The sequence below is a fragment of the Oncorhynchus nerka genome, linkage group LG11, assembly GCF_034236695.1.
Source record: "Oncorhynchus nerka isolate Pitt River linkage group LG11, Oner_Uvic_2.0, whole genome shotgun sequence".
Taxonomy (NCBI): Eukaryota; Metazoa; Chordata; class Actinopteri; order Salmoniformes; family Salmonidae; genus Oncorhynchus; species Oncorhynchus nerka.
In genome coordinates, this window is record NC_088406.1 from 749,476 (window position 1) to 763,395 (window position 13,920).

At 45.1% G+C, this 13,920-nt stretch overlaps 1 protein-coding gene across 1 annotated transcript in view; it reads right to left on the reverse strand.

The window, feature by feature from the left end:
• Window positions 1-13,336, reverse strand: part of LOC115127337 (F-box only protein 40) — a 34,270-nt gene extending 20,934 nt beyond the window's left edge. The window contains exons 1-2 of the mRNA XM_065024144.1: window positions 13,252-13,336; window positions 10,556-10,890 (exon numbers count right to left, since the gene is read on the reverse strand). Of these exons, the coding sequence (XP_064880216.1) occupies window positions 10,556-10,878 (323 nt within the window). The 5' untranslated portion in view covers window positions 10,879-10,890; window positions 13,252-13,336. The remainder of the gene's footprint in view (window positions 1-10,555; window positions 10,891-13,251) is intronic.
• Between the last annotated feature and the right edge of the window lie 584 nt (window positions 13,337-13,920).

A 13,920-nucleotide genomic window follows, 5' to 3' on the forward strand; every position in this document is an offset into this window, starting at 1 on the left:
CCACAGCACATTATACCACACCACAACACATTATACCACACCACAACACATTATACCACACCACAGCACATTATACTACACCACAGCACATTATACCACACCACACCACAGCACATTATACCACACCACAGCACATTATACCACACCACACCACACCACAGTACAGCACATTATACCACACCACAACACATTATACCACACCACACCACAGCACATTATACCACACCACAACACATTATACCACACCACAGCACACCGCAGCACATTATACCACACCACAGCACATTATACCACAGCACAGCACATTATACCACACCACACCACACCGCAGCACATTATACCACACCACAGCACATTATACCACACCACAGCACATTATACCACACCACACCACATTATACCACACCACACCACACCGCAGCACATTATACCACACCACAGCACATTATACCACACCACAACACATTATACCACACCACACCGCAGCACATTATACCACACCACAGCACATTATACCACACCACACCACATTATACCACACCACATCACATTATACCACACCACAACACATTATACCACACCACAGCACATTATACCACACCACAACACATTATACCACACCACACCACATTATACCACACCACACCACATTATACCACACCACACCACATTATACCACACCACACCACATTATACCACACCACACCACATTATACCACACCACAACACATTATACTACACCACAACACAGCACATTATACCACACCACACCACATTATACCACACCACAACACAGCACATTATACCACACCACAACACATTATACCACACCACAGCACATTATACCACACCACAACACATTATACCACACCACAACACATTATACCACACCACAGCACATTATACTACACCACAGCACATTATACCACACCACACCACAGCACATTATACCACACCACAGCACATTATACCACACCACACCACACCACAGTACAGCACATTATACCACACCACAACACATTATACCACACCACACCACAGCACATTATACCACACCACAACACATTATACCACACCACAGCACACCGCAGCACATTATACCACACCACAGCACATTATACCACAGCACAGCACATTATACCACACCACACCGCAGCACATTATACCACACCACAGCACATTATACCACACCACAGCACATTATACCACACCACACCACATTATACCACACCACACCACACCGCAGCACATTATACCACACCACAGCACATTATACCACACCACAACACATTATACCACACCACACCGCAGCACATTATACCACACCACAGCACATTATACCACACCACAGCACATTATACCACACCACAGCACATTATACCACACCACACCACAACACATTATACCACACCACATTATACCACAACACATTATACCACACCACAACACATTATACCACACCACAACACATTATACCACAACACATTATACCACACCACAGCACATTATACCACACCACACCACATTATACCACAACACATTATACCACACCACAACACATTATACCACACCACAACACATTATACCACAACACATTATACCACACCACAACACATTATACCACACCACACCACATTATACCACACCACAACACATTATACCACACCACACCACAACACATTATACCACACCACACCACAGCACATTATACCACACCACACCACAGCACATTATACCACACCACAACACATTATACCACACCACAACACATTATACCACACCACAACACATTAAACCACACCACAGCACATTATACCACACCACAACACATTATACCACACCACAACACATTATACCACACCACAACACATTATACCACACTACACCACAGCACATTATACCACACCACACCACAGCACATTATACCACACCACAGCACATTATACCACACCACACAACAGCACATTATACCACACCACACCACAGCACATTATACCACACCACACCACAGCACATTATACCACACCACAGCACATTATACCACACCACAGCACATTATACCACACCACACCACAACACATTATACCACACCACAGCACATTATACCACACCACAACACATTATACCACACCACAGCACATTATACCACACCACAGCACATTATACCACACCACACCACATTACACCACACCACAACACATTATACCACACCACAACACATTATACCACACCACACCACATTATACCACAACACACCACAGCACATTATACCACACCACAACACATTATACCACACCACACCACAGCACATTATACCACACCACAACACATTATACCACACCACACCACAACACATTATACCACACCACAACACATTGTACCACACCACACCACAGCACATTATACCACACCACAACACATTATACCACACCACACCACAACACATTATACCACACCACAACACATTATACCACACCACACCACATTATACCACACCACAACACATTATACCACACCACAACACATTATACCACACCACAGCACATTATACTACACCACAGCACATTATACCACACCACACCACAGCACATTATACCACACCACAGCACATTATACCACACCACACCACACCACAGTACAGCACATTATACCACACCACAACACATTATACCACACCACACCACAGCACATTATACCACACCACAACACATTATACCACACCACAGCACACCGCAGCACATTATACCACACCACAGCACATTATACCACAGCACAGCACATTATACCACACCACACCGCAGCACATTATACCACACCACAGCACATTATACCACACCACAGCACATTATACCACACCACACCACATTATACCACACCACACCACACCGCAGCACATTATACCACACCACAGCACATTATACCACACCACAACACATTATACCACACCACACCGCAGCACATTATACCACACCACAGCACATTATACCACACCACAGCACATTATACCACACCACAGCACATTATACCACACCACACCACAACACATTATACCACACCACATTATACCACAACACATTATACCACACCACAACACATTATACCACACCACAACACATTATACCACAACACATTATACCACACCACAGCACATTATACCACACCACACCACATTATACCACAACACATTATACCACACCACAACACATTATACCACACCACAACACATTATACCACAACACATTATACCACACCACAACACATTATACCACACCACACCACATTATACCACACCACAACACATTATACCACACCACACCACAACACATTATACCACACCACACCACAGCACATTATACCACACCACACCACAGCACATTATACCACACCACAACACATTATACCACACCACAACACATTATACCACACCACAACACATTAAACCACACCACAGCACATTATACCACACCACAACACATTATACCACACCACAACACATTATACCACACCACAACACATTATACCACACTACACCACAGCACATTATACCACACCACACCACAGCACATTATACCACACCACAGCACATTATACCACACCACACCACAGCACATTATACCACACCACACCACAGCACATTATACCACACCACAGCACATTATACCACACCACAGCACATTATACCACACCACACCACAACACATTATACCACACCACAGCACATTATACCACACCACAACACATTATACCACACCACAGCACATTATACCACACCACAGCACATTATACCACACCACACCACATTACACCACACCACAACACATTATACCACACCACAACACATTATACCACACCACACCACATTATACCACAACACACCACAGCACATTATACCACACCACAACACATTATACCACACCACACCACAGCACATTATACCACACCACAACACATTATACCACACCACACCACAACACATTATACCACACCACAACACATTGTACCACACCACACCACAGCACATTATACCACACCACAACACATTATACCACACCACACCACAACACATTATACCACACCACAACACATTATACCACACCACACCACATTATACCACACCACAACACATTATACCACACCACAACACATTATACCACACCACAACACATTATACCACACCACACCACATTACACCACACCACACCACATTATACCACACCACACCACATTACACCAAACCACAGCACATTATACCACAACACATTATACCACACCACACCACATTATACCACACCACAACACATTATACCACACCACAACACATTATACCACACCACAACACATTATACCACACCACACCACAACACATTATACCACACCACATTATACCACACCACACCACATTACACCACATTACAACACATTATACCACACCACACCACATTACACCACACCACAGCACATTATACCACACCACATTACACCACACCACAACACATTATACCACACCACATTACACCACACCACAACACATTATACCACACCACACCACATTATACCACAACACACCACACCACATTACACCACACCACAGCACATTATACCACACCACATTACACCACACCACAACACATTATACCACACCACATTATACCACACCACAGCACATTATACCACACCACAGCACATTATACCACACCACAGCACATTATACCACACCACACCACAGCACATTATACCACACCACATCACATTATACCACACCACAGCACATTATACCACACCACAACACATTATACCACACCACACCACAACACATTATACCACACCACATTATACCACACCACACCACAGTACTGCACATTATACCACACCACAGCACGTTATACCACACCACACCACATTATACCACACCACAGCACATTATACCACACCACACCACAGTACTGCACATTATACCACACCACAGCACGTTATACCACACCACATCACATTATACCACACCACATTATACCACACCACAGCACATTATACCATACCACAACACATTATACCACACCACAGCACATTATACCACACCACACCACATTATACCACACCACATCACATTATACCACACCACAGCACGTTATACCACACCACACCACATTATACCACACCACATCACATTATACCACACCACAACACATTATACCACACCACAGCACATTATACCACACCACAACACATTATACCACACCACAACACATTATACCACACCACACCACATTATACCACACCACACCACATTATACCACACCACACCACATTATACCACACCACACCACATTATACCACACCACAACACATTATACTACACCACAACACAGCACATTATACCACACCACAACACATTATACCACACCACACCACATTATACCACACCACAACACAGCACATTATACCACACCACAACACATTATACCACACCACAGCACATTATACCACACCACAACACATTATACCACACCACAACACATTATACCACACCACAGCACATTATACTACACCACAGCACATTATACCACACCACACCACAGCACATTATACCACACCACAGCACATTATACCACACCACACCACACCACAGTACAGCACATTATACCACACCACAACACATTATACCACACCACACCACAGCACATTATACCACACCACAACACATTATACCACACCACAGCACACCGCAGCACATTATACCACACCACAGCACATTATACCACAGCACAGCACATTATACCACACCACACCACAGCACATTATACCACACCACAACACATTATACCACACCACACCACATTATACCACACCACAACACATTATACCACACCACAACACATTATACCACACCACAACACATTATACCACACCACACCACATTACATCACACCACAACACATTATACCACACCACACCACATTACACCACACCACAGCACATTATACCACAACACATTATACCACACCACACCACATTATACCACACCACAACACATTATACCACACCACAACACATTATACCACACCACACCACATTACACCACATTACAACACATTATACCACACCACACCACATTACACCACACCACAGCACATTATACCACACCACATTACACCACACCACAACACATTATACCACACCACATTACACCACACCACAACACATTATACCACACCACACCGCAGCACATTATACCACACCACACCACACCACATTATACCACACCACAGCACATTATACCACACCACATCACATTATACCACACCACAGCACATTATACCACACCACAACACATTATACCACACCACACCACAACACATTATACCACACCACAACACATTATACCACACCACACCACAGTACTGCACATTATACCACACCACAGCACGTTATACCACACCACACCACATTATACCACACCACAGCACATTATACCACACCACACCACAGTACTGCACATTATACCACACCACAGCACGTTATACCACACCACATCACATTATACCACACCACATTATACCACACCACAGCACATTATACCATACCACAACACATTATACCACACCACAGCACATTATACCACACCACAACACATTATACCACACCACAACACATTATACCACACCACACCACATTATACCACACCACACCACATTATACCACACCACACCACATTATACCACACCACACCACATTATACCACACCACAACACATTATACTACACCACACCACACCACATTATACCACACCACAACACAGCACATTATACCACACCACAACACATTATACCACACCACAGCACATTATACCACACCACAACACATTATACCACACCACAACACATTATACCACACCACAGCACATTATACTACACCACAGCACATTATACCACACCACACCACAGCACATTATACCACACCACAGCACATTATACCACACCACACCACACCACAGTACAGCACATTATACCACACCACAACACATTATACCACACCACACCACAGCACATTATACCACACCACAACACATTATACCACACCACAGCACACCACAGCACATTATACCACAGCACAGCACATTATACCACACCACACCACACCGCAGCACATTATACCACACCACAGCACATTATACCACACCACAGCACATTATACCACACCACACCACATTATACCACACCACACCACACCGCAGCACATTATACCACACCACAGCACATTATACCACACCACAACACATTATACCACACCACACCGCAGCACATTATACCACACCACAGCACATTATACCACACCACAGCACATTATACCACACCACACCACATTATACCACACCACAACACATTATACCACAACACACCACAGCACATTATACCACACCACAACACATTATACCACACCACACCACAGCACATTATACCACACCACAACACATTATACCACACCACACCACAACACATTATACCACACCACAACACATTATACCACACCACACCACAGCACATTATACCACACCACAACACATTATACCACACCACACCACATTATACCACACCACGACACATTATACCACACCACAACACATTATACCACACCACAACACATTATACCACACCACAGCACATTATACCACAACACATTATACCACACCACACCACATTATACCACACCACAACACATTATACCACACCACAACACATTATACCACACCACAACACATTATACCACACCACACCACAACACATTATACCACACCACATTATACCACACCACACCACATTATACCACACCACAACACATTATACCACACCACACCACATTACACCACACCACAACACAACACATTATACCACACCACACCACATTACACCACACCACAGCACATTATACCACACCACATTACACCACACCACAACACATTATACCACACCACATTACACCACACCACAACACATTATACCACACCACACCGCAGCACATTATACCACACCACACCACACCACATTATACCACACCACAGCACATTATACCACACCACAGCACATTATACCACACCACAGCACATTATACCACACCACACCACAGCACATTATACCACACCACATCACATTATACCACACCACAGCACATTATACCACACCACAACACATTATACCACACCACACCACAACACATTATACCACACCACAACACATTATACCATACCACAACACATTATACCACACCACAGCACATTATACCACACCACACCACATTATACCACACCACATCACATTATACCACACCACAGCACGTTATACCACACCACACCACATTATACCACACCACATCACATTATACCACACCACAACACATTATACCACACCACACCACAGTACTGCACATTATACCACACCACAGCACGTTATACCACACCACACCACATTATACCACACCACAGCACATTATACCACACCACACCACAGTACTGCACATTATACCACACCACAGCACGTTATACCACACCACATCACATTATACCACACCACATTATACCACACCACAGCACATTATACCATACCACAACACATTATACCACACCACAGCACATTATACCACACCACACCACATTATACCACACCACATCACATTATACCACACCACAGCACGTTATACCACACCACACCACATTATACCACACCACATCACATTATACCACACCACAACACATTATACCACACCACAGCACATTATACCACACCACAACACATTATACCACACCACAACACATTATACCACACCACACCACATTATACCACACCACACCACATTATACCACACCACACCACATTATACCACACCACACCACATTATACCACACCACAACACATTATACTACACCACAACACAGCACATTATACCACACCACAACACATTATACCACACCACACCACATTATACCACACCACAACACATTATACCACACCACAACACATTATACCACACCACAACACATTATACCACACCACAGCACATTATACTACACCACAGCACATTATACCACACCACACCACAGCACATTATACCACACCACAGCACATTATACCACACCACACCACACCACAGTACAGCACATTATACCACACCACAACACATTATACCACACCACACCACAGCACATTATACCACACCACAACACATTATACCACACCACAGCACACCGCAGCACATTATACCACACCACAGCACATTATACCACAGCACAGCACATTATACCACACCACACCACACCGCAGCACATTATACCACACCACAGCACATTATACCACACCACAGCACATTATACCACACCACACCACAGCACATTATACCACACCACAGCACATTATACCACACCACACCACACCACAGTACAGCACATTATACCACACCACAACACATTATACCACACCACACCACAGCACATTATACCACACCACAACACATTATACCACACCACAGCACACCGCAGCACATTATACCACACCACAGCACATTATACCACAGCACAGCACATTATACCACACCACACCACACCGCAGCACATTATACCACACCACAGCACATTATACCACACCACAGCACATTATACCACACCACACCACATTATACCACACCACACCACACCGCAGCACATTATACCACACCACAGCACATTATACCACACCACAACACATTATACCACACCACACCGCAGCACATTATACCACACCACAGCACATTATACCACACCACACCACAGCACATTATACCACACCACACATTATACCACACCGCAGCACATTATACCACAACACAATATACCACACCACACCACAGCACATTATACTAAACTGGCCTGGGCCCTAGGACCATGTCCCAGGACTACCTGACATGATGACTCCTTGCTGTCCCCAGTCCACCTGGCCATGCTGCTGCTCCAGTTTCAACTGTTCTGCCTTACTATTATTCGACCATGCTGGTCATTTATGAACATTTGAACATCTTGGCCACGTTCTGTTATAATCTCCACCCGGCACAGCCAGAAGAGGACTGGCCACCCCACATATGCTCTCTCTAATTCTCTCTTTCTTTCTCTCTCTCGGAGGACCTGAGCCCTAGGACCGTGCCCCAGGACTACCTGACATGATGACTCCTTGCTGTCCCCAGTCCACCTGACTGTGCTGCTGCTCCAGTTTCAACTGTTCTGCCTTATTATTATTCGACCATGCTGGTCATTTATGAACATTTGAACATCTTGGTCATGTTCTGTTATAATCTCTACCCGGCACAGCCAGAAGAGGACTGGCCACCCCACATAGCCTGGTTCCTCTCCAGGTTTCTTCCTAGGTTTTGGCCTTTCTAGGGAGTTTTTCCTAGCCACCGTGCTTTTACACCTGCATTGTTTGCTGTTTGGGGTTTTAGGCTGGGTTTCTGTACAGCACTTTGAGATATCAGCTGATGTACGAAGGGCTATATAAATAAATTGGATTTGATTTGACTACACCACAGCACAACATACCTGTAGATGGAAGAGTCTGTGTCTGGCACTGGGAAGCGGATCCATTGCTGGGAGCAGATGACAGTGCTAGCGGGACAGACCTCCAGGTGCTTGGCTAGCCTGTGGCGGAGCATGGTGAAGGGACAGCCGTAGTCAACGTTGAGGCAGGGGACCATCTCATTGGGACATAGTAACTGGTGCTCCTCCTCCTTACACTTATGGAAGGCAGCGCCACAATGTAGATGACACTTAATGACCACACAGGAGACAGAGGTGTTCACGGGGGCTTGGCAGTGGAGGCTGTAACACCTCTCACAGTGCTGATGAAGCCCCTCTGGGTACATACTGCCTTTCACCTACAGAGGGAGAGAGAGGTTTTGCATCAGTGTCAGGAATACTGTTTTTGGGCTTTTTTGATTGTGATGTTGAATATCCTACAGTATGGGGTTGGTGAACTTTGTAGTTTGATGATTAACTGTGTAGTTTGTCACCGAGATCTTAATAAATACACCACATCGACAAATATTATTAGTTCAGAAGAATTTCATCATCTGAAAAAGTAAACCAATGAAAATAGATCAATGGGAATGTATACTTCGAACCTAAAGGCAGAGACCACAGGAGGCTGGTGGCACCTTAATTGGAGAGGATGGGCACGTGGTAATGGAAAGGTATAAACAACATCAAACACATGGGTTTCATGGTTTCCATGGTTTCATGGTTTCCATGGTTTCCATGTGTTTGATGCCGTTCCATTTGCTCCGTTCCAGACATTTTTAAGAGCCGTCCTCCCCTCAGCAGCCTCCACTGACAATAACAAGATTCACTTTTTATTTTTTATTTTACCTTTATTTAACTAGGCAAGTCAGTTAAGAACAAATTCTTATTTTCAATGACGGCCTAGGCACAGTGGGTTAACTGCCTGTTCAGGGGCAGAACGACAGATTTGTACCTTGTACCTTGTCAGCAACCTTCCGGTTACTAGTCCAACGCTCTAACCACTAGGCTACCCTGCTGGTTACTAGTCCAACGCTCTAACGACTAGGCTACCCTGCTGGTTACTAGTCCAACGCTCTAACCACTAGGCTACCCTGCTGGTTACTAGTCCAACGCTCTAACCGCTAGGCTACCCTGCTGGTTACTAGTCCAACGCTCTAACCACTAGGCTACCCTGCTGGTTACTAGTCCAACGCTCTAACCACTAGGCTACCCTGCCACCTCTACACTCTAACCACTAGGCTACCCTGCCACCTCTACACTCTAACCACTAGGCTACCCTGCCACCTCTACACTCTAACCACTAGGCTACCCTGCCTCCTCTACACTCTAACCACTAGGCTACCCTGCCACCTCTACACTCTAACCACTAGGCTACCCTGCCACCTCTACACTCTAACCACTAGGTTACCCTGCCACCTCTACACTCTAACCACTAGGCTACCCTGCCACCTCTACGCTCTAACCACTAGGCTACCCTGCAACCTCTACACTCTAACCACTAGGCTACCCTGCCACCTCTACGCTCTAACCACTAGGCTACCCTGCCACCTCTACACTCTAACCACTAGGCTACCCTGCCACCTCTACACTCTAACCACTAGGCTACCCTGCCACCTCTACACTCTAACCACTAGGCTACCCTGCCACCTCTACACTCTAACCACTAGGCTACCCTGCCACCTCTACACTCTAACCACTAGGCTACCCTGCTGGTTATCAGTCCAACGCTCTAACCACTAGGCTACCCTGCTGGTTACTAGTCCAACGCTCTAACCACTAGGCTACCCTGCTGGTTACTAGTCCAACGCTCTAACCACTAGGCTACCCTGCTGGTTACTAGTCCAACGCTCTAACCACTAGGCTACCCTGCTGGTTACTAGTCCAACGCTCTAACCACTAGGCTACCCTGCTGGTTACTAGTCCAACGCTCTAACCACTAGGCTACCCTGCTGGTTACTAGTCCAACGCTCTAACCACTAGGCTACCCTGCCTCCTCTACACTCTAACCACTAGACTACCCTGCCACCTCTACACTCTAACCACTAGGCTACCCTGCCTCCTCTACACTCTAACCACTAGGCTACCCTGCTGGTTACTAGTCCAACGCTCTAACCACTAGGCTACCCTGCTGGTTACTAGTCCAACGCTCTAACCACTAGGCTACCCTGCTGGTTACTAGTCCAACGCTCTAACCACTAGGCTACCCTGCTGGTTACTAGTCCAACGCTCTAACCACTAGGCTACCCTGCTGGTTACTAGTCCAACGCTCTAACCACTAGGCTACCCTGCTGGTTACTAGTCCAACGCTCTAACCACTAGGCTACCCTGCTGGTTACTAGTCCAACGCTCTAACCACTAGACTACCCTGCTGGTTACTAGTCCAACGCTCTAACCACTAGGCTAACCTGCTGGTTACTAGTCCAACGCTCTAACCACTAGACTACCCTGCTGCCCCGTAGCCTATATCCTCCACAGCAAACAGACAGTTGAAAACTCTAAATTAAGGTCATGGGCATGATCTTCACATCTCCTGAATGAATCCTATTATTCTGTCCAAATCTCTTGTGTTTGACCACTTTAAAACAGTTTTCATCTCACTCTTGCTCATAGAAACAAACACACATGTTCTTAGGATCGTAGTGCAGCAAAATACCAAAATATTTTCCAGTAATATTTCATATCAAAATTCAACAGAAATAATTGGCGTCCCCACTCACCCTCTGTAACTCTTCGTGTCCCTCTGTCAGTCTGGGTTATGTTTGTAAGCACTTCTGACTACTGTCCTACCTTTTCTGATCAGCTTCTGCAGTGTGTCTATGCGTTATAAATAGCCAGACAGAGGGGTTGGCAGACCATTGTGACAGAGCACTGGTACTAAGCCTTTGACAGACAAGGTCAAGTTACTGGCTCCGATACCACTAGACTAGTGTCTGTGGAGTGTCAATTGACCAATAATCAATCAATAGTCAATCGTCTGTTGAATGGCTTGTTTTAAGCCGTGATGACTTCAGATGAAGGATTTATCAAATACAGTAATAGTTGTATACAATAAATCAGATAACATTCATTCTTTGTATCAACTTTGAAGTGGCCTTGTATTGTGTTCCTGTTTCTTTGTGGAAAATGTATTGTTGTTTGAGGTCACATGTATGTATACTGTACTTGCTAAATGGACTCATATCCTACAGCAGTGTACCAGCAGATGTCACTAGTGGTGTTTGAATTAGTTTGAACAAGCTATAAAATCCATTAGATGTACTCAGATTCAAACCAATGCACCTCAACATCATGTCTTTGCGTGGATTTTTTAACACTGTCAATGAGAATGCCAGCTGCAGACTAAAGCGGTCATTACCAAATCAGTGTTCCTAATCTAACTGGGGACA